General features: G+C 55.8%; 1 protein-coding gene across 3 annotated transcripts in view; it reads left to right on the top strand.

Annotated features, from left to right (window-relative positions):
* The window catches only part of SCAPER (S-phase cyclin A associated protein in the ER), a 143,368-nt gene extending 121,254 nt beyond the window's left edge, over positions 1–22,114 (top strand). For all 3 annotated transcript variants that reach the window (XM_045824868.1, XM_045824867.1, XM_045824870.1), the window contains exons 29-32: positions 1,065–1,214; positions 16,387–16,578; positions 19,155–19,206; positions 21,676–22,114. In XM_045824868.1, coding sequence (XP_045680824.1) covers positions 1,065–1,214; positions 16,387–16,578; positions 19,155–19,206; positions 21,676–21,776 — 495 coding nt within the window. In that variant the 3' untranslated portion in view covers positions 21,777–22,114. The remainder of the gene's footprint in view (positions 1–1,064; positions 1,215–16,386; positions 16,579–19,154; positions 19,207–21,675) is intronic.
* The last annotated feature ends 1,255 nt before the right edge of the window (positions 22,115–23,369 follow it).

Here is a 23,369-nt window from a genome sequence, read left to right as displayed (position 1 = left end):
CTGAGCTGCGGAGGTGTCACCACTTGATTTAAAGGAGCAAAGCCCTCCTGAAGTCTCTTTGGGGCCTGAAAAACATTTTGTCTCGGGGCAGTGAAACTGAAACAGAAAACACTCTTAAGTGTAGCAGTAATTTTGTTTCAACAATACTCACTCCAAGACTGGATTTCTCCCGCCGTTAAGCAAAGTGCGCTGATGGAAACTTCCAAGCCGCCACGAACCTGACCTGCTCCCAGCCGGCCCCGAGCTCAGACCCAGGGGTGAGGTGAAGACTCCGCTGCTCCCGCAGCCGCAGGGGGGCTCCCCCCAGTGTGGGCCCAGGGCGTCTTGGGGGCTCGCCTCTCCCCTTTGCCCTCCTGTCGCTCTGTCTGCCTGACATGTTTATTAAATAGAAGCTCCGGGCTGCGCAGACAGACCTGGGCCCTCCTCCCGCGTGCCCACCACCCGCCGCCCTGGGCCTGTCTGCACAAGGGGCCCCGGAAGCCTCAGAGCTGGGGGGGGGGGGCGTTCATGGTTTGTGTTTGGGGGGCGGGCGGGTGGGTGGTTACTGGGGTTTTAATTCCTTCGGGAACCTTGGGGAGCTGGGAGCTGTTCATTCAAATAGTAATTATTTATGTTTTCTATTTGAACATAAGTAAATAATTAAAATTGTATTTCTATGCCTGTGGAGAAGAAAATATTTTCTCCTTCAGGGAAAAAAAGCATTGGAAGTTAGCTAAATGGTAGATTTGCAGATGATTTTTAGTATTTTGATCTTTTTCTAATTTTTTTCACAGTAAGACTGTTTGTACGACGAGAAAAAATAACTCACTCAAAGTGGAGGAAATAATCACACGTTCGGTGCTTTGATCTGTTTGGTCAGCTGTGCTCTCCTTTGGGTCCCTTTTCAGGGTCAGCGTTGCCTGTGTCACAGTCCCTTGTCAGCCCGAGTGTCCCCGTGCTGGCCTGTGGGGCATCGTCATATGCTTTCCCGACACGGTGGCAGCAAGTGCACAGGGCCCGGCCTCACCTGGTGCCTGGCAGCCTGCCCCCCGGGCGGGCCTCTAACGGCTCCTTGTCTTTGCCAGTCCATCGTAGGGGCCGAAGGCTTGTCCCTTGCGTTCCGGCACATCGCCAGCTCCCTCCTGGGCCACTGCAGCCAAGTCTCCTGTGAGAGCCTCCTGCACGAGGTCATCGTCTGCGTGGGCTACTTCACCGTCGGCCACCCGGACAACCAGGTAAGAGGCCCCGGCCCTGCTCCCCGAGCGCGGAGACCTGGAACGAGGAAGGCAGGCCGGCCTGCCGGAACCCGTCTGTCCCGCGGGGGCCCCTCTCCCGCAGGCTCCAGGGAGACCTGGAAGTCTCTGGCTGCTTCTCGCCAGAGATGTGATTCACACTGGATTCACGCTAGGCCTCCTCTAGAGCTTTAGAAATAACATTTTTATAAAATAGCCTTGAGCTGCACAGAAGCATCTGCTCCCTCCCCACATGGGTACTGACACTCTGCGCGTAGACTTGTTTTGATGAGGTGTAGAGTGCATCTCTCCACTCGGGTCACTTTGTGGGAAGTACTGGGGCCGGGGGCGTGTCCCGCAGCTTTTGGCCCCTGCCTGGGTGGCTGGAGGCTGCCGGCAGGCGCGGAGGGGAGCCTGAGAAGGCAGGACGTGGGGCCCTGCCCCTTGAGTCACTACAGTGGTTTGCTTTGAACTCTTTGGAGTATTTGGTTCTTGAGCAAGATTTCTTTTGTAAATGGGGTTCTGCTGCTTTTAGAACTTGGAAGATCTGCGTTACAGATTTTGTGAAAAAAATAATAAAGCACCATGCTTCCCTTTATTTTCAAACCAGAGATACAGCATAACCGACCTGTCCAGTAGTAATTCCTGACAACCTCACTTCTCCATCTTTGTTATCTCATAACCGGAAGGCTATACCTCCCGCCCGCCGCCACCCGTCTGTGATCAGTTTCCCATGGGCGAGGTCACACTGCGCGCTGGAGTCCCGCCCCGTGCACCGGCCCCTCCACGGGCACCGTCCCTCATGCGCGCCCGTCCCAGTGTCTGTGTGGCTGCGTCTCGTGCGGCGGCCACAGTCGGCCCGACAGCCCCGCTTTGGGTTGCCCACCACACACGCTGTCTGTCGTGACGGCTCCGCCCCCGTGAGCAGGCGCCTGGTCGGTGTGCGTGCCGTGGCGGTTGGCTGTGTGCCGTCTACAGCGAAAAGTTCGGTTCCGGGAGCCTGAAGAACAAAGCTGCTCGTTGTTTTACCAGCAGGAATAAAGACGGAGGAGCTGCCGTTCTGCAGCCCTGGGACACACGTGCCCGTGTGTGTGCCTGGCTCAGGAGACACGGGGGTCCTGGGAAGGCGTGGATGATGCGTGTGTCCTGTGAGCACCAGCCGGACCGCAGTGTGGGGAGGAGAAGCCCCCCGGGTGACGCCGGCGCCGGCACGCGCTGAGGGATCCCAGGGAAGCCGGCCTCGCCCGGGCCTGGGGCACTGCCACCGCTCTGGCGGGCGGGGTGTGCCGGAGGCGGATCGTGGGGCGGGGCGCGGTGCCGGGAGTGCGTGCCCGATGCCACGGAACTGCAGGCCTGGAAGCGGTTGGAATGGTGCGTTCCCTGTGACACACCTTTACCACCAAAAAAAAAAAAAAGCTTTTTAAAAAGGGGGATGATACTAGATGATCTCCCCATGAGTTTGGTGATAGTTTTAAAGGCTGAGCCTGAACCACAGCCCGGCCAGCGTTCTGATCTGGGAGTTCCGAGTGTCTTGTGGGTTTTCAGACTCCCCTGTGCTGCTCCAGGCTCTGCCCCCCCGCCACTCCCCGAGATGGCCCCCCTGTTGATGGAGGGGTCAGCACGGACTTACAGGTGAGGCGCCAGGCGCCTGGCCCTGGGATGCCACCTGGAGCCACAGCTGTCCCCGCCTGCAGAACGTGTCGGGCTCGGGGCTTACCTCGGTGAGTTACGGAGCAGGAGGGTGGGCTGGCTAAGATGATAAAGCTGCTGTCCCTGGAGAACTGGGAGGTTTTCTGGAACGGAAAAGCTGATTGTTTATTTTCATTCTAAAATCTTGTTTCATCAAATTCCCGTTATACTCCCCCAACCCAGTCACTTGCTAAGTGAGTGTTTGCGGGAGGGATGTGATCGGTGCAGTCGTGACCTCTGACCCCAGCTGCAGCCACAGGCCACGCACCCTTCCCCCCGTGGACCGGCCCCTCCCGTCACGGACGGGGGAACGGGCTCGGAAAGGAGAAGGAACTGCCTGGCAGGTCTGGCAGGGCCCAGCTCACCTCTGTTCTTACAAACGTGAATTTATTTGGCCGCTTTGTCTAAATCAGAAGAATTTCAGAGGAGGCGTTATAGTACCTAACTCGTGCCGTGTTCCTGCATTATCAGGCCGAAGTCTCTGGGACCTGCAGGCCCAGGCGTCTGCAGGAGAGCCCTGGTTCCCTGTGGGGAAGCAGCAGGGGTCTCTGTGAGACGGGCATCCCGAGCTCCCGCGGCAGCGCGCCGGGGGCCGCTCATCGCCGTGGCCCCCTTCAGCTCTTCAGCCGGACTGGTGGGCACAGCCCCCCGAGAGCAGAGCAGGTGCCCCTGTGGGTGGGGGGGGCCGTCGTCTACTCCCTGCAGGGCTGCTGTTGCTAATGAAAATGTTGTGTTAAATCAAAGACCTCCTTGCATTTGGTGGCACTTCCATGATTATTTCTAAGTTTCTTCCCATTTAATTATTACAATCAACATACTTAGTGTGTGCTGTGAGCCTTTCACTTTATTTGCATTTTATATTGGGTAATTAAATGTGGCCTGGTAATTAAATTAGCTCCAGTGACAAATGACAGGACCGCCTGCGTACGGCTGCGTGGGGAGTGAGCACCTCCGCATGTTCCTCTAGGGAGGGCCTGTTTCATTTGCAGAGACCCCGTGGGTTGCAGCTGTCAGAGCCCGAATCTCTGAGGAGAGTTGCAGGGTCTCTGTGTCCCCACCCGCTCCCCCGTGGAGAGTGCGTGCCTGTCACGTAACCATCTGCTCTGCACCGACCGCAGGCCCCTGCAGGCTTCTGGGAGATCAGACCAGCGACCACGCTGGACAGGGAGGCTCTGGAAATGGGGTCTGAGCGGTGCGAGGGGCGTTGTCCAGGTCTTTTGTAATGTGGCGATTTAGTCAGAAAACCCAGACATTGATTGGCTGAGCATCCCTGAACTCCGTACCTTGTTGTCTCCCCCTCGGCTGTTCCCACAGGTGCACATGGGTGCTCGGGGGAGCAGAGCCGTGTGTCTACAGGGGCCCAGGGGCCCAGCGTCCCAGAGCCTGAGGCCGGTGTGGAGACCTTCAGGGGCGGCCCGGTTCCCGCCCTGCCCAGACCGTCCTGCTTTACTCTGCGTTCTCCCAGGCAGAGGGTCCGCGGTCACGCCCACTGGGCGAACTCCCCTGCCCCGTCCTGAGAAAGGCAGGCACTGGGAGTGGTCAGAGGGGGGCTGCCAGCATCCAGGGCCTCTGGCCGCACAGGGAGTGCGGCCGCTCCCTGCAGCTGTCACCCGGGCACTCGGTTTTCTGTGTTTTCTCTATGTGACAAATGCTGTGCCTTCAGTGAAATAAATACGTGTCGTGTCTCAGGAAGAGCCCAAGAGTTTCAGCAACGCAGCCATTTTGGAGTTATTCTCAATATTATGGTGCCAAAGAAAAATGCGGGGTTTTTCCCCAAGGTAGAACAATAAATTTCCTAATTAAAAATAGCCTCTGCTTACACATTTGCTTTAAGACTTTCAGTGAGTGACCTGGCTGGTGTTACAGTGGGGACATTTGCCAGTTTGCAGTTCTGCCCGATTGTGGTAAAGGTCGCCCATCGCACAGAATCCAAGTAAGGCACTTTTTACCTCCTCATCTCCTCATCTCTGTGGCGAATTTTCCAGCTCGAGGGTGGTTTGAAGTGCCACGTGCCCACGTCGGGCGCCTCTTTCCCTGCACAAAGCCGCTGGGAGATGGTCAGGAGCCGTGCTGCCTGGGCCAGCACCCTCCAGGGCACTCTGGGGCCTGGCTGAGGAGGGGGCGTTCTCCCGCTGCGGCTGACCGCGCTCCCACAGGCCCTCCCGCGAGCCGGCCTGCGGCAGCAGCCACGGGCCGCACTGGGTTCATACCCAGAGTCCGTCTGCGGCTGGGGATTTGAAGTCGATCTGGGACGGTGCTGCACGCCGGACGCCACGGAGGACCAGTGTGTGGGCTCTGAGGCCAGCGGGCTCGGAAATCCCTCTGTTCTGTCCCAGGACGACGACCTCGGTCGGGTCCCTGGACACAGCCTTCGTGTCCTCACCTGCGAGCAGGAGCGTGCCGCCACAAGACCCCAGGTGCTGGTGTGGGAGGGTCCGGGGCGGACTCGGGGGGACGCTGGGGAGGCAGCCGCGGCCCCTTCCTCTCGCCCTGGCAGCCCGGCCCCAGGGCAGCAGACGGCACGCCCGAGTCACACGGCGGCCGGCCGTGCTCCGCGCAGGTTGTGCGCCTCCGCCAGCCAGCCCTCCGTGCCGAGCCTCTCCCTGTCGCACCTGGAGAGCCCCGCCCCGCGCTCCGCGGTGCCCCGGTAAATACCTGCCGGGTGAACGGTCGGAGGTTAAGATCGTCCGTCCCTCCTCAGGCACAGGACCGCAAAAAAGGGTACGACAGCAGCCCGGGAGGTGGGAGGGTGCAGCCCTGCTCCTTCACAGATCAAACCTCCCAAACCGACTTTCACCTGAAAATCTAAGAGCTGTTTCTTTGGCACTATAAATTATTGATCTTCGAATCCGTTCTAAGAGAAACTTGTTAGCTTTGTTATTGCTGGAGCCAGTGGTTCTGAAACCCACAGGAGATTCCGTTTAGTGTCCGGCAAACCCCGTCTTGAGAAGACCGCACCACGCAGGAGCACGGGGCGTGCCCCGCCCCTCCCGAGGCGGGGACGGCGAACGGGCAGCGTGTTGTCCCGAGTGTCCCTGTGCCAGGACGAACCAGAGACGAGGAGGCCCAGCGCACGCCCTCGTGGCACGGAGGCCCCGACACTGACTTCGGTCGTGCACGCCGGCGCCTCTGGGGCCTGCGCCCGCCAGGTGGCTGGCGGTGTCACGGCACAGCGGCCCCGGCTTCCTGTGACCGGGGTTTCAGACAGAGGACCGCCCCCGGCAGGCGTGTCCCACTCCCAGAAAGCCCGTTGTGGGAGGGTCTGCACTCCAACGCCCCAAGTCACCACATTGCTCATTTTAACAGCGAGTCTCCTGAGAGCATTTTAAAGGGTTTTTCTGAAATCCCTTCGGGAACCTTCGTGCTTTCGGCAGTTGCCGTGCGTCTGCCGGGGCAGCCGGGGGCCGGTCTCTGCTCTCAGGCACTGGCCGTGGTGCTCCGGCTGGAGGGGAGGGCGGGCCGCGCGGTGGGCGCTGGGCCCAGGCGACTTCAGTTCCGTCCCGGCTGACCCACCAGTGCCTGTGCCGTCCAGGCAGGGCACTTACCTGCCAGGTGCCGCTTCTCAGCTATAAAACGTGGTCACGCCGATTACACCCCGTGGTGCCCGTTCTCTGGCCAGGACAGGTGCTGCTGCTTCTGTGATGCCACCGAAATCATCCTTGTCTACCTCCAGGCTCCCTGCTCGTAGTGGGGAAAGGTGTGCAGCTCCCGTCCTTCAGCTCCGGCACTGGCCCTCACCCCGCAGAGGCGTCTCTGCTGTCCACGTCCCCCAGCTGCGAGGCCCTGGAGAGAGCGCGGCCTGTCACTGCCCGCGGGACCCTCCGTGTGCCCAAAGATGCGAAGCACCAGGGCCCCTCCTGCCGGGGTCCCTGGGCTGCCACTGAGCACGCTGCTGTGGCCCAGCCGCCAGCGCCATCCCGGGTCACGCCTCTCGGAGTGGGACACTGACTGGGGATCGCCAGATGCTTGTCGAGAAGGCGGAGGTGGGGCGGCGGGGGGACCTCCGCTCACCACCGCGGGCTGCAGGAGTGGGAGGGAGGCAGACCTCACACCCACGTGGTTCTGCCCGGATGGGCCGCTGCACGGCTGACAGCTCGGCAGAGACAGAGGTGCTCTGAGATCGTGTTGGGAAAAGACACTGGGAAAGACGTCTGACATGAATCACTCGGAGCAGTTAATGGGCCTCAATTGAAACCTTACCCTACTGTACTCAGAGCAGAGAGATGAAAGCCAGAGAAATCCGAGAGACCATTTATTTCACTCGAGAAAGCAGTAAACTGAACTACAAAGAGACCGGACTACTATTACATTTTCATCATTAAATAACGTTGTCATAGGCCAGTGCTGTGGTGCCCGTAAGTTCTCCGTGGCCCAGGCCCACGCTCCCTGCTGCTGTGAGGAGTGGCCGGGAAGTCCCTGCACCTCAGCACCGCAGGGGCTCACCCTGCTCTCACGCCGCCCAGGGGCTCCAGGAAGAAAGGCTGGGCACCCGCGGTCCTCGCAGGAAAGGTCCAAAGCCCAGCAGAGCGTTTGCGTGCCGGGACATCATTCACGGCGTGCTTCCACTCACCCAGCCCCCACCTTCCACACACGCACCCTGTCAGTCTGTGACGGTCACGATCTCTCCAGCAGCACGCACTGCGTGTGTGTGTGCACTGCATGTGTGTGCACTGCATGTGTGTGCAACGCTAAGTTCTCTCAAAGGGCCTGGGTCAGAAAAGCAGAATAGCTGCTAGAGAAGAGTTTGAAGATGGCATGTTTTGTGTTGGCGGCTTTTTTCATTCTTAACAAAAAAATATTCTAAGCTTTTTTTTTTAACCATATTGAAATGTAACACTTGTACAGGTACACGTGGCACAGGGGGCTCCTGGCTGACAGCACAGGGTCCCGCTGCTCCTGACGCGCTCTCTGCGGCTCTCTGCGCCCGGCCCCTGCGCTCCCCGACCCGGCGGCACACAGGACACAGGTTCTGCAGATGAACAGAGGAGCGGAACGGAGCGCTCCCTCGAGTGTGTGGTGACGTGGCGAGTCTGTTTCATTTCCAAGGCCCGTGCTCTGCAGGCGCTCCCTCAAACCTGAGGCACAGTGGGAACCGTGCTTTGGGGTGTGGTCCTGACAAACTGTGGAACCTGATTTTCAGGCTTGGGCAGGTGTGAGCCACACCCTGGCTCGGCCCCCGGGGCTGCACCACGTGTCTGCAGGGGATTCGGAACGTGCTTCAGCGCCAAGGGTGACTCTTCCCGCGGAGCAGAAGGCTGGACACCACTCACTGTGGGGGCATAAGCTTTGTGTCCACGTGAGCATTTGCCTCTCACCCTTCCCTCGTTCATCCTCGTACAAAATGACCGCGCCGCGTCAAGGCGTGTGCTGGGGGGTGCAGGGATGAATGCAACCCACCGCCTGGCCACGGGCTGTCAGCGCGAGACTCGTCTGCTCCAGGCACGGTCCTAGACACTGGCATGCAGGGGACATGCACACACGAAGTCCCTGCCTCCGGCCGCTCTCATCTGGGCGGCGAGGGGGGGGACAGACAGCAGGTGCTCCTGGGTGTGTGCCGGAGGGTCCTCGTGGCTGGAGATGCCGCTGGAGCTGGTGCTGAGAGGGGACTGGACACTTCCCAGCAGCCAGTAGGAAAGACATCCTTGGCCCGGGAGAGGCTGGGAGCAAAGGTTCTGGGTGCAGAGTCGCCTGGCAGGTCCAGGGGCTGGAGCTGTTCATTCTGACGGGCACCGGGGGGCAGAGCCACGTGAAGAAGCAAGCCGGGCCCAGGCCAAGACGGCGAGATCTTGGGGGCCTCTCCTCCGGGTGACGAGGAGCTCCAGTGCCTGGCTGGCAGGGGAATGCGTGTCCCCGAGTCCCCCACACGGTGCGGGGGGGCAGGACGACGGGCCGCAGGCCGTCACGGCGGGACCCAGGGCTGTCAGCTGGGGCCTGGCTCGAGGCAGGGTGCCCCTGCCCGAGCAGAAGGGCGTCGGCGGCGGGGCCACCCCGGAGCCTCCCCTGCGCCCCTGCGCTGGCCCCCGGCGCACAGCCCGCTTCCCAGAGGAGGCAGAGAACCGCAGCCTGGCTTCCCGCCCAGTTTCCCTGGGGGACACGCGGGACAGCCGCTCACCCCTGCTTGCTCTGGGGTCCCCTGGTCTCCAGAGCCTGCGAGAGGCCAGGCCACGGCGTCCAGCTTCAGCCTCTGGCCTTGGCCCTGGCTGCGCCCTGCTGCCACCGCGGGAGGAGGCCGCCTCCTGCACGGCCCTCCACAGCCCCCGCGCCGGACTCGCCTGGAAGAGAAGAGGGAACCGTGTGCCGTGCCAGCCAAGGGAACCTGTGTGCTCTTCTGCTCTGAACTGGGTTGTGTAAGCAGACAGATTGGCCAGGTGGTTCCGTGGTGTGTAAACGAGGCCGCTTCTGTGTGGCCTCCAGGCCCAGGCGTCGGGTGTGACCAGACCGGTCAGGAGCGATGCGCGTTGGTGCGGCCGTGGCCGCCTCGCCGGAGCTTTGCAGCAGGACCTGTTCTGAGGGAGGAATGCGGCAGCTACTTTGTGTCTACTCTGCTACAAAAATATGCTTTGTTCCCGTGATTTACAGGCGATCTTGGCTGTCTCTTTCAATGAGTTTAGATGTCTAGACACCTGTTTTTGTCCTCTGTTGAGGACACCTTGTCTCTGACGAGAAAAGGGAAAAAACCAAAGAAGAATTCTTAGGCATAAAGATGTTGCCTTGGTGAGACCGAACCGTCTGCACCCATTCTGTGTGACTTCGCTCCCCCGCCACGCTGACCGGCACTACCGCTCGGCCTTGGGCGTGACGGGCCAGCTCCCGGGGCCTGCCCGGAGAGGCTGCCGTGCCCCACGCTGGCCCTGCTCTCTGGGCTGCCGAGAGACTGGGATGAGGGGGTGCCGGCAGACTGGGGGCGTCTCAGGCCCCGGGATGGTGGTTTCGGGAACCTGAGCTCAGTCCTCGCCCATTCCTTCCCCAGACAGTGGGCACAGCACCTGGTGTCAGTCAGCGGCCGTGCTGGGCACTGCTCCGGAGGACACCAGGGGTGCGGCACCGGGTAAAGGGACATACCCCGCCCGGGGCCGACAGCCTGGAGACTGCTGGAAACTGGGGCTCACTTGTATTGGACTTGCTCCCCACATGTGACCTGGTAGACGGCTGCAGGTCAGAGAGGCTCCCCGTCAGGGACAGACATGGGTTTTGTGGGAAGACGGGGTCCCCCATGAGGGCAGGGCTGGCTCTGACTCGTCTCTGCCCCGTTCCGGGTGCCTCACGCCACGCCGGGCCGGACGGAGGCTCGGGAGGCCCGTGATGAACGGACGACGGGTCTGCTCGCTCACCGCCCGGCTCCTGGCCGCCCTCCCTGCCGTCGGGGCTGGAGGGAGGGCACCCCCGGGGGGAGGAGAGTTGCGGCTTCCGTCCGTGCAACGTGATGGAGCCTGCACGGGCCTCCTCTGCGCGGATCCCCGGGCGTGAGGGCGGCTCGTCCTCCCCACACGCAAGAGCCGCACCAAGGATTCTCACTGTTCGCACACCTGCGGGCATTTGTTTAAAACGTGTGAGCCAGGCTCTGGAAACCCGGCAGGCAGCCGGCTGCGAGGCCATCGCAGGACGGTGCTCGCTCCAGGGTCACGCGGCCGGCCCCTGCTGTTCCTCGCGCTCGCGTTCTCGTGTCCGATAGTCGGAGACAAACCCTTGGCACAGCCCAGCACACGGCCGAGAACTGGATATTTGATACCCAGCCAAGCAGAACATAGGTTTTTGAAGAAAGGCCTTTTGTGTCGGTTTAGTCTGTGTGCGTCGGTCGGTTGCGTCTGTTTGGAATGGCGGAGTGTCATCCTCATCCGCGTCTGGACTGGCGAGGCTGTGTGAGGAGCTGGCTGGCGGCCAGGCAGGGGAGCGAGCTGAGGCGTGGCGACAGAGCCCCTCCGCCCAGGGGGAGGCGCCTCGCGCCCCTGACGGCCCTGGGTGGGCCTGGGGGAGAGCAGGAGCCAGCACTCAGGAGTCCCCCAGCTGCCTGGGGGCCTGGGACAAGTCCTCTGAACTTTCTGAGTGTTCGATTTCTGTCTTATGAAATAGGATGGTCATCCGGGTTTGCCCACCTAACTAACGTAGGTGGACAGTCTTTGCAGACAGACTGGGGGTGCCCAGGGCCCTGCGGATTCCGAGCCCAGCTTCCTCCTAGGGTAGGATGCAGCTTCTCCCTGCTCTGAGTCTGTAGGGAGGTCCCCGTCAGTCAGGCTGCAGAAACAATGTGCCACGGACTGTGGTTTACACACAGCACAGGTTGGCCTCTCAGGTTCTGGAGTCTGGAAGCCCAAGTCCACAAGGCCGTCTGGTCGGGTTCCGGGGGGAGCTCTCTTCCCAGGCGGCAGCGGGCCACCTCGCGTCGTCCTCGCGTAGCAGAAAGCGGCCTCGGGAGCTCTGTGGGGTCTCTTTAGCAGGGCACTAGCCCCAGCCATGAGGGCCCCTGATGCCGTCACTTTGGGGTTAGGTTCTACCTTTGGTTCTGGGGGCACAGACAGTCTTTCACGGGGACCAGCGGTGCAGACCGAAGGCGTCAGGGTTGGGAGGCCAGTGCAGTCTCTGAGTCAGACGCGGCCCTGGGGCTCCCAGGAAGAGACGTGGACGAGCTCGCCCCCAGCAGAGCAGCGCAGGACGGAGCGAGGACACGGCCCTGGCCCATCGCTGCCGCCCTGTCTCTGGCTGTGCCTCTGGGAGGCCTTCCTGGGCCTGAGGGTTATTTCCTGACGGGCTCTGAGGGAAGCTCTCCCTGGGTCTGCGCAGCCCCGGCCTGCAAGCGCTGGCCTTCCCTGCTGTTTTCAGCTCGTCACGTCCAGTGCGACGGCCTCGACACAGGGCCCGCTGAGCCTCTGTCTGTGCCACTGACCTGTGCCTCTCGGATCGCGCTCATGCCGGGATCTTCTCTCCGGAGCTGTCAGCTGCACTCCCCACCCCAGGAGCCTGGCTGGCGCCCCAGCTCTGTTTGCGGCGCTCCGTCCTGTGCAGGCAGGGCCAGGCAGGGGCCCCGCGGAGGAGGGCCCACGCGGCCAGGTCTCTGCCCCGGCGAGGGGCCCTCGTGTGTCCCGGGAAACATGCGTGAGGCCTCACACTGCTGGGGGCCGGGTCCTGCAGGCACGGGGAAGCCCGACGCCCCAGCGGAGGACACCGAGAGGCAGAGCCTTCGCCGCGCTGGTTTGTGCGGCGTGGCCACAGACCGTCTCACGTGAGCCTCGTCAGAGCCCCGGAGGCCGCCCCCCATCCTGCTCTATAGAGAGGACCCTGGAGCTCAGCGTGGTTGGCTGACCAGAGCCAGGCTGCCTGAGACCAGGCCCCTTAAGCCTGCACAGCCGTGGCCCAAGGCCACTGAGAGACCCTGACCCCTCCACCTCTGAAAAGACCTCTCTAGTGAGACATCATTCTGGCCGGGCGATGTGGAACCACGGGTGTCACCCCAGTTCGTGTGTTGAACCTTAACCCCCAATGTGACCTCACTGGAAGTCACATTTAGGGCTTTTAGGAGGCATAAAGGTGGGGTCCTAACGTATTGGGATTGGTGGCCTTGAGAGAAGGAGAGAGAGGGATCTGTCTCATCACTCATGTGCCACGAAAAGGCCACGTGAGACACAGCGAGGTGTGTCACCGGGACGGACAGACTGGCACCATGATCTGGGCTCCAGGCTCCAGAACTAGGAGAAACAGAGTCCTGGTGCTGCGGCGGCCAAGCACGCGATACCTGTTGGCGGCCTGTGCGGACCAGGACGGGCTGGCAGTGAACCGGGGGGCTGCTTCTCTCCTCCAAATTCTCCACCTGCTGTTTCCAGGTGCCCAGCTCAGGTCCGGCCCTGAATGTCCGCAGCCCCGTCAGTGAGCAGTAACCTCTCCCTCCCGTGGGGTCTCCCAGTACCTCGTCCTTCCTCCCCTGATGACTCGGGCTCCTGCGATCTTGGTCACTCGTGCACAGAGCTCGCCTCCCTGCGCGCAAAAGCAGGGCACCTCTGTGTCCCTGCAGACGTAGCGCCTGAGACTCCGGCAGTGTCTGCTGGCCTCACCCGGGGCCCTTGCCTACCCTCCGTCACGTGCCCGGCGACCCTCGGTAGGGAGGACAGAGATTGGAGCCACGGGTCAGCAGACGCAAGAATCGTCATGCCCCCGTGTCTGCCCCACGTCCCTTCCTACCGCCCGCACTCACGTCCCCGGCCCGCTCTCCACCGGGCTGTGGTGCATGCTGTTCCTTCTTCTAAAGCCTCTTCTTCCCAGAACTGCCGGTAGTTCCAGCAAGAGGAGGAAGTGGGAGTGTCTCTCTCCGCGCCTCTCCCTCTTCCGACCCCAGTGATACTGAAGAAAAGAGAGGGCCAGGGCCTGGGGAAAAGACCCCTTCAGTGACTGTGGGTCATGCCCTCCGGCCTCTCCAGAGGGGGATCAGGAGTGGACCCGGGACCCGAGTCTCCCTCTGATGTTCCAGGACAGTCAGAGAGTGCCCCCACGATTGGTCTCACATTCGAAACACAGCAGTGTAATTTTTCGTGAGAGAGGCTGTATTCGAAGATTCAGCCCGGGCTGGCGTGGCTCAGTTGGTTGGAGCGTCATCCCATAAAACAAAAGGCCGCAGGTTTGATTCCCAGTCAGGGCACATGTCTGAGTTGTGGGTTTGGTCCCCAGTCGGGGCACATATGAGAGGCAACCAACCAATGTTTCTCTCCCTCTCTCTGTCCCTCCCCACCCCCTCCCAAGATCAGTGAGCATGTCTGCTGGTGGGGGTGGTGGGGGGCGTGGAACAGGGTTGGAGATCAAGCACCTCGGTCCTATTTGCTTTCTGGGGATACTGGCCACAGAGTTATGTTCACCTGGTAAAAATTCAGCTGTTTGCTTAAGGGGTATATGTATATCAACAAAAAGTTGACTTTTTAAGAAATTCTTCACCTTCAAACTCAGAGCTGTTGGGCCATTTGCCCTGGTCACAGGACTAGCTGACAGTGGGTGTCGTATCCGAGAGGTGGTTGGTTTCTCCGTGCGAGGGGGCCATCCCAGCCCCTGCCCGCCACCTCCGCCGTCCAGGCCCCTCCCGGCGTGGTCCAGGCCCCTCCCGGCGTGGCGCAGTGTTCTGTGGGAAGCCCCTTCAGGTTGGTGGTGGCCCGTGTAGCCTGAGGGAGGGGCAGGTGGCCTGGGCAGGCTCAGGGTGGTACCCACCTTTGTAAACAAAGGTGACGGACCAGCCGTAATTGCTTTAGTCACAGCTCCGTCCGGAAAGCAGACGGAAACACGGTGTTGTAAATCTGAGCTTTCCCTGAATTGTGTGCGTCCCTTTCCTTCAGCAGGACTTGCGTGTGCCACGAGAACTCTCTGTTGGCTCTCCCCTACCTTTGGAGCACTCGGGCAGTCCACGGTGACGTTTGGCCACCTTAGGGCCTGGATGAGAGAAGACAGCCCCGACCTCACACCCCAGGGCCCTGAGCGTCCAGGTCGGGCTGTCGGCGCCCTGGCCGTCTGACCCTGCCCTGAAGGGAGTCCTCAGCCTGATCCAGCCGACCCACAGGCCCACGTGAACCACCCAGCAGTGGTCTCCCCCGAGTCTCAGTGAGACAGGCTAGCCCCATCCCGACCCCCGACCCTGTCCCCCACAGTGTGTAAACACGATTCAAAAGGCACTGCCGAGGAGATGTCCTCACAGCAAGGCCAGGGGTGTGGCTCGCACCACCCCTCGTGGACCCCTGACCTGTACCCTGGTGGTCTGTGCTAGGTGGTCCTGGGGTAGCACTCCTACCCCAAGGTAGCCAGACTGCCTGCACCCATGAGTCTCTTCACAGTCCAGGGACTCCAAGTCCATCATCTCTCTGCACTGCTGGTGACCTCTGTAAACTCACCTCCTCCACAGGCTGCTCTGCTCTGTTCCTGGGGGGCTCAGAGGCCCCCAAGGGCTCTGCACCACAGTGGGGGTCCAGGGTCGGGGGGGGAAGCAGGTCCCGGCTGGGCACTCCTGTTCTCTGCTCATTTACCGGGAACCAGGAGTTGTCGTCTTTGAGTTAAGACTGTGCCTGTGCCAGCCAGGCCGGCCAGTGTAATAACTTTTCAATTAGTGAGTCTTCTGATAATAGTATTTTAACAACTAACTTCCAAATAAAAAACGTGTTCTTGACTTTTGTCAAAGGGGAGAAAGAGACTTCTAATGGTATCCTTATGAATTCTAAAGTGGTGATCATTTGGCTGTGTTACAGAACTCATGGCTAATAATTACAGATTTAAGTAGATGCTTTATCGATAAAGTAGACGATGGGACATATTCTTCTCAGCCAGTGTCAGAGACGGCAGCGCGCAGCCCTGTGCTGAGTTGTCGTGCTGCGAGTCTTTAAAATTCCTGCTGGATTTGAAGGTATTAACAAGTCCCTATCAACATTCTCCAAAGGTTTTTGATGTCATTTTAGCTATTGAACTAAAATATGTGAACTATTACTCTGTTGGTTTTGTTCTTAAACCAAACTGCATTATCATCTGAGAGTGTGTTCTTAGAGTATTGTTAAAAGTGCTTTGAAAACTTGTAAATCCCTGTAATTTATGTTTCTCCTGCCTCTGCTGCCTCATTCTTTCCTTCTGGTTTTAATTTGAATGCAGTCCTGCCTGCCCGTGTACCTGTAAAATGGTGTTTTTCCAAGTACAATTTACCGTCCCGACCTTAGATTTTACAGTGTTCCCAGCCTTCCACGAGGTCCTTCCGATACCAAGAAGTGGGGTCACCCACCTCTTTCGTTTCAGAACTGTCTCGTCGGGGTTGCTTGAAACATATCTGATTCTGACATTTCTTAGTTTATCGTGAGGGCCCGGGGAGTAAATCAGGAGGGCTTCCCTACAAGCCCATTAATTGCATTGCCCGTTTCTTAAAATGTACACAGCTGTAAACCTAGACTGCTTCGAGACAAAGGTCTCATTTATCTAAACAATTCTCCTTTTAGACTCAATGGCACTGATGGAAGCACAGATAAGGAGTGTGGGTCGGAGGAGGGACCTTTCGGAGCCTGGGCTGAAGCTGCCCGCTCCCCTTACAACCCCCTGTTCTTTCCAGGGCCTGTCTGCACACGGAATAGGTTGATCTGCGTTCGGTGCACTGCGTGAGCAGCCAGGGCGACGGCCGCCGTGGGCCGGGCTGCGGGAGAGGGTGTCCTTCTGGCGAGGGAGCTGTTGCAGGTTTTTAGGAAATGGCTGCCCGGCTCCCGGGGAGAGGAGGGCCGGGGGCACCGCTGCCGCTGAGTGTGCCGGAGGTCCGGGTCCTCGCCGGCTGCCCCCCTCCAGGGGCTGCAGCACTGACGGGATCTTCTCCTTAGGTTAGGAGATGAGATTACTGTATTTTCTGCAACTTTCGAATACCACTTAACGGAAGCTCGGGTGAAGAGTGAGGAGTCTTCTCTGCCCCCTCACGCTCCTGCAGCCTGCTCTCCACAGTTCTCCCCGACCCTTGGCGGGGGGACGTTGGCAGCTGACCCGGGTTGCTCCTCTGTCCCAGGTCATCGTGCAGTCCGGACGCCACCCCACGGTGCTGCAGAAGCTGTGCCAGCTGCCCTTCCAGTACTTCAGTGACCCTCGGCTGGTCAAGGTGCTGTTTCCCTCCCTCATCGCCGCTTGTTACAACAACGGCCAGAACAAGGTCATCCTGGAGCAGGAGATGAGCTGTGTGCTGCTGGCTACGTTCATTCAGGTACCTCCGTGCGGTGCCCAGTCCCCTGGCCGTGTGTGTGAGCGGACGCTGTCGGAGGGGAAGGGCGAACCGGCCGTACTCCTGCCGTCCACACACCACCTTCTGGAAGTCTCACGTATTTCTGTGCTTTAATTTCTAAAATACCGGGATGGTAAAACTGGGGTTGAGTGTTGTATATTTCTAGTTGTAGGATTTCAAGGGAAGGGTATTTTTCCCAATTAATGAAGTAAGCCCACGCTGAGGAAATGTTTTCAAAAGACTGCCAGACTTCTTTAAGCCTTTAATGGTTCCTTTTATCTTACTCGTACAGTTTAGTCTGGCTATGAGGGGACAGGTAATGATTGCTGAAGAAAGATCAATTAAAACTTCAGTTTATTTGTAAATGTTTAAATAAATATTATTCATATATATACACACATCTGTGTATATAATAAAAACCTGTTATATTGCTTTTAGAAAACTCAAACTTTCAACCAGGGCCTTCTATTTTCTGATCCAGTTACCTTGTGTAGGACTGGCACCAGAAGTAGTGCTGTAGCAAAGCAAAGCAGTATTTCCACGTCTACAGTAACTCGGTCAGCCAGCAGTATAAAAATCAGGTTGTCTGTTCTGTAATATTTGCAAATCGCTAATGCCATATTTTTTCTGTCCTCGTATGTCATTTTTCCTGAAAATGTTCCATTTTCTTTCAGAAAATCCACCACAAAACCAATGAGTTTTCGCTCCTTGAAACACACGTGATTAGCAGACAATAATATAATGATGGGACGGAAAGCCGAGCTCTCTGCTGCCAGAGTCCCTGATTCTGGCTCGTGTGCACTCGTCCCTGTCGGGGGGTGACGGTGCCCGGCTGGCTGGGACGGCCAGAGTCCCAGGCCCTCCTTCCCCTTAGAAACAGTCGTGCTTTCCATTTTGTAAACGGTCCTCTGTTAAGTGATCAACTTACAAACACAACTAGATCAACTGTGTTCAGAAATATTTTATTTTCAGCTTAGTTGTTTTATTTGAGGCTGGGTTCCATTTTCTGAAAATTTTTTCAAAGATACTCAGATCTATAGGTCTAGTACGAATTCTCATAAAGTTATGGTTAAATCGAAATATTAATAAAGCCATCAGGCCAGTATTTAGTATTCCACACATATTCTTAGAAATTGAGGATTGGAGTAGATAGAAAATACTTTTTAGAGGTTCTTAAGACTGTGATCTCTCATTGAAATTGTTCCCTCTGTCACTGGGCAGGAAGTTTGTGAGCGCCTACAGCGTGCCGCACGCCGCTCCAGGCGCTGGCAGTGCCACAGTGAACGAAAGAGATGAAACCCTGCCTTCACAGATCTCTCGCTAAAGCTGGGGTGAGGGGGGAGTCAAACGGAAGACAAATAGCTTGTCAGGCGGCGTTAAGTGCTGTGCAGAAGAGTGTGGCGGGGATGGGGGGAGGGACAGCCGGGGACGCAGCGTGCAGTTCCTGTGGCCTGAGCGGAGGGGCCTTTACCCGTACGGGGCAGAGCAAAGAGCACGTTTTGTCTGTGCCAACTTAGTCCCGTGCATTTTCAACTGCTTGGGAAACAGTTTATAAAAATACAAATGATACCAGAATCTAAAGTAGTAAAGATCATATATATATTATTTGTTTTCATCTGTTACTGATCTTCAGATAGTTCTAAATGTACTCTTCTCTATTACATTCCACAGACATTCCAATGTAAGTAAACACACAGTTAACATATTTTAACACAAAAACTCTCTAAATGCTACACAGATTTCTTAGAATGCTTTTTTGGGATAAGACAGAATGTTAGAATAGTGGACTTAAGTATTTTTTTTTCTATAAATAAGTGTGCTCAGGGAAATAAAAATACACTCAGTTTTAGTTTATAAAATGGTTCTGCAAGGCCACCATGTATTAGATTATTACTAGCTACTAGAAAATATTAAAAGTAGGATCTGATAGGTGCTGAAATTTTTCTGTTCTACATTTTTCATTTTACATCCAAAAGTAAAATTATTAAAATTTAAGATTTAGCCCTGGTTGGTATAGCTCAGTGGACTGAGTGCGGGCCTGCAAACCAAAGGGTCACCGGTTCAGTTCCCGGTTGGGGCATGTGCCTGGGTTGCAGGCCTGGTCCCCCCGGTGGGGGACACGTGGGAGGCAACCCCACATTGGTGTTTCTCTTTTTCTCTTTCTCCCTCCCTTCCCTTCTAAAATTAAATAAATAAAATCTTTAAAAATTTTTTAAGATTTAGCTACAGAATACCTAACAGCTTTCAGTTGTACTTTTTAAAAAATGTCAACAATTATCAATATTTTAAGACAGTAAATTTGACTGAAGTGTTTTGTTAGATGCAAATTGCAGTTTCCACAGGAGGCAGCAAGCTGGCCCTGGTGATAGCTGACCAGATTTAAGAGTCATCTCTGTTTGACTTAAATTTATGAGAACCTTCCTTCAGCTTTTATATTTGGGCTCTGAAGTATTCATGCAACGATAGTTGTCTCAGAATTCAGAAGCATTTTTAAAGCCACCCTCAGTGAAATTCTCTGCTCCTCAGTTGGATAAAAACGCTTTTCTTGTCTCACACAGGACTTTGCACAGAATCGAAGTCAGGCAGATACCCAGGCTCCTCAGCCCAAAGGTACGTCTCTACTGAAACTCGTCGTATGTTCCTTAGCTGGACAGACATGTTTCTCACTCCACCTTCTGGAGCTAGTGGAGAAATTAATTTATTACATTGCCTAAAATATTTGAGATTTAGATAGCAAGTGCATTTCGGTGAGTAAAGAAGTCGATTTTGTCGTCAGTCATGAGAGTATCAGAACATCCAGAGAAATCCACGGAAGTAAAAGGAAAGCACAAAACATCTTTGTGTACTTCACACTCACCACACGGGAGATGCAGTAAGTGATGAAGGAGTGCTCAACGCATTTAGTAACGCAGGAGACGCTCAGATCACTAGTAGTGGCCTGTGTTACTTACACAGATGCTGATGTCACATAGCTTTGGTTCCCTGTCCGTGTTCAAAATAAAATTATCGGCACTAGTCATCCCTATTTCCCCCTAAATTCAACTATTTGAAAGTTTTTTTTATCAAAATAAAAAACGTAAAGTAGTTTTCTGTGGAGAAAAAGCCATCGGATTACAAGGTTTTATTCCTGTAGTGTTCCTGCTGAGGGGTCTCCTGCAATCAGAGCTGGAGATGTAGAATTTGAAAGTGCATTTTCACTTTTTAAAATGTTTCACTGCCTAGACTCTCACTGAGAAGTACAAATGGCTCGTTGACTGTCATGACAGCATCTCTTTTGAGACCCTAATCCAGATTTCCCCCACGTGTTCCATTAGTTTGGTGGTCTCGGAAGTGGCCGTCCAGAGGCCCACTCCCAGCAGGACCCTCTCGGGCACCCACCAACTGGTCCTTATTTGGGGGCAGGCAGCAGTGCGGGGGGAGGGCGTGTCACCTCGGGCTCTCTCGCTCTCTCTCTCTCTCTCTCACACACACACACACACACACACACACACACACAGAGTTATCCATAGTGGGCAGGTGTTGAAAAGTACATAGAAGAGACTATAACTAAACCTGTAACAAAGTCACGAGAAAACATAATATTCTATTGTCTCCGGCACTCAGAAGTACACGGAAAGCTGTGCCCCTTTTTAGAAACTCAAGTCAACATCATAGTTCGTATCATTTGTCTAAGCCACAAGTAGTGTGCAAGTTCAGTTCTGCCCTGACTCAGTCATAGCTGTAAAAGAAAAAAAAAAAAAACACTATTGGAAGCTACCTGGGAAAATCCAGGAAAAGCATAATATGTTGCTATTCCTTACAAAACCAGGTTTAAAACTTTGAATATGTGAAAATACCCACAAAAATCTTCTCATGCATTTATTAAAACTGTAGACCAATTTCTTTGACAGTAAGCAGTATAGCCATTTTTTTTATTCCTTTCTCCTTACTATAAGGATGAGTCACCTTTTGCTGGTTTGCTGCGTATGGGCAGGCAGTCCCTCTGCTGCTCTGTGGGCTGAGGCCTGTGGGAGTCTCTCCGCCTTTTTCCTTTTCCCAGGGACCCTCTTCTCTGACTTCCATGCTTCCCCCCACTACACTGAGTTTACTCCACACAACAGCAAGTGGAGACTCAGAAAGAGGCGTCACTGTATTTGGTGATAGCTCATCATATGCTCACTTGACTTAAAAGAAAATGATGACACCTCACTAAGTTGCCAGTTTGCACCTTTGAAATCTGTACCCCTTTTGCTTAAGGCACAAGTAGCAAACACAAGGCCCTCAGGCTGAATCCGGCCCTCCACCTTGTTTTATCTGGCCCTGTACCTTGTTTCTACCCTGCGGTAGCGCCAGCTCTCGCTGAACTGGTAAGCGGTAGTTACACTCACACAGTCCTGGCATTACGTCCGGCCCTTTGAAGGCAACTGCCAGGCTGATGCAGCCCCTGGTGACAATGGGTTTGACACCCCTGGCTTAGGGGGACTTCTGACTAAGTCCCCATCCAATGTTTCAAGTCGTGTTGAGTCCATGGCCCAGGTGAACCTCTAAGTGTAAGTCAGCTCCTGGAAGCACCACACTCCGACCCCAGAGGAAGGATTTCGGTTTTCAGACCTTCGCTGCTAGATGCCTGCCCGGCGGTGGGATTCTTTGTTTTGCTCACACCCGTGGTCAGTCAAGCCCCTAGCAGTGCCTTCTGCTTTGTTTGGCGACTGAATGCTGGATTTGAGCATTTTCAAAGCTGTATTTAAACTAAAAGCATGTTTTCAATTAAACAGACTGTTTTAGAAAATATGTCAAGTTTACATACATATTTACCCCATCAAGGCCAATGTAAGGACAGAATATATGGCTGTCAACTTTTTTCATAATGTTTCACATAGGGGCTAATGTCTGACTATATTAGGAACATAAAGTAGATTGTGATTAAAATAGATATTGCATACTATAGATAGATCGGTTACCTCATTTACATAGATTGTGCCACAGTTTATCTGAAGTTATGTCTCCGTTTTATACTCAGATATCAAATTGATTTTAATTTCTTAGATTTCAAAGAATTTAACTCTTTTTACATTTAATTCTTTTCCATTTTCCTCTCAGGAAAATGCCTTGCATCCCAAGACTATCTTGAGCTGGCTAACAGATTTCCTCAGCAGGCCTGGGAAGAAGCTCGACAGTTTTTCTTAAAAAAAGAAAAATAAAAAAAATTTTCTTGGTTGGTTCTATATTTGAGTACCCTCATTAATATTTCAGATTGATCAAACGTTCTAACTGTTCCTTAAGAAACTCATTTTCACATGTTTATACTCTCCCCCTGGACTGTAGATATGGTATATACTTTGAACTATTTATAATGACTGTAGATACTTTAATGTTCTCCTTGCTCACACGGCAAGTTGTTTATTTCATTTATGCACCGTATTTTGCAGTTTGGTAACTTCAACCTTACATACTTTGCATTTGTAATATGTGTGAAATTAGACACAAAATTAGCAAGTCTGTTTTGTTCTTGTAATAAAATAACTTATTCTGTTTGCAATGGTGACTTTTCTTGTTAAGGCAATACGAATTTGAAAGGAGAATGCTAACCCCAGCCCCGGAAGTAACTTAATTAAAGACTTAAAAGCTACCTAGTTCTGGATTTCCCTCTTTAAGATCTGGAGCAAAGACACTTTCTTAACACTTTTACATTCTCATCACACGTGTTTTTCGGGCTATCTGAAAAGAGTTTAGAGCCTTGATCATCCACCTGCCCAAACTTCCATCGCGCACAGGGCACAGCCCCTGCTGCCCCACCTGCAGGTTGAGGTTATTCTCCGGGAAAAAGTCCAGGTCCGAAAAGATCAGCCCCCGGGAGCCACCCTGCAGTGTTCTCCGAGAGAACCGGGACGCCGGCCTGGCCCGCCCTGTTCTCGCCTCTGCTGCCGGGGAGGCTGGCGGCGGGCGGGAAACGCTAAGCCGGTCACTGAGTGACATCGGTAATCTCTCCTGTCGGATAAGGATCAAACATGACCAAGAACAAAGATCTGGCTGGGGAAAAAAATTGTTCCGAATATGTATCAGATTCGAGGCCGGGGCCGGGAGGCTAGAAAAGAGGGTTTTCTTCCGTTTTCCCGAAGCAAGCCCACCTCCCGACGCTCCTTCCCATGGAAGCCCCCTCCTGCGCGCGGGGGGTTTGCCGGTTTGCAGGTCGGGAGACCGCGCGAGCCCCGCTCTACACCCCGAGCAGAAGGGGACCCTCGTCCTGCACCGACCGCACTTGCAGGCGCGGGGAGGAAACATCAGGTATTTGCAAGATTCGCTCCGAGGCGCTTCTCAATAAAATAAGCTTTTCTGGTCGGAAACTTGCCTAAAAGCCGTAACTGAGGGAGTCAGCGGTGATCCCCGTCCCAGAAACCGTCCACACTCGCGAGTGCAAGTGGGAGCCGATGGTTTTGCCGCTGGGGGCCGCCCAGGCGGACGGGGCCGGCACCCGCTCCCGAGAGCTGTCGGGCGCGCCTCCCTCCCTCCCCGGCCGCTGCGTCCGAGCCCGCCGCCCCCTGAACCGGGCCCGGACCCCCCGGCCGCCTTTCCCTCCCGGCCCAGCTGCAGCACCGCGGGAAGTTTTCTCCGGAGCTCCCGGCCAGCGCCAGACCCTTGGGTCTCAGTAACCTGGCAGGGATTACTCCCACCGCGCGTGTTCTTCCCCTTCCCTCTCCCTGTCCCCGCGCCCCAGCGCGGGGAACCTCCTGCCTTCGGTCCCCAAGCGCCCACCCTCGGCGCCCGGCTCGTTCCCGGACCGCGCTCTCGGGCCA

The sequence above is a fragment of the Phyllostomus hastatus genome, unplaced genomic scaffold (genome assembly GCF_019186645.2).
Source record: "Phyllostomus hastatus isolate PE091 unplaced genomic scaffold, TTU_PhHast_1.1 phas_scaffold_555, whole genome shotgun sequence".
NCBI lineage: Eukaryota > Metazoa > Chordata > Mammalia > Chiroptera > Phyllostomidae > Phyllostomus > Phyllostomus hastatus.
This window is presented reverse-complemented; position numbering and strand designations above follow the sequence as displayed.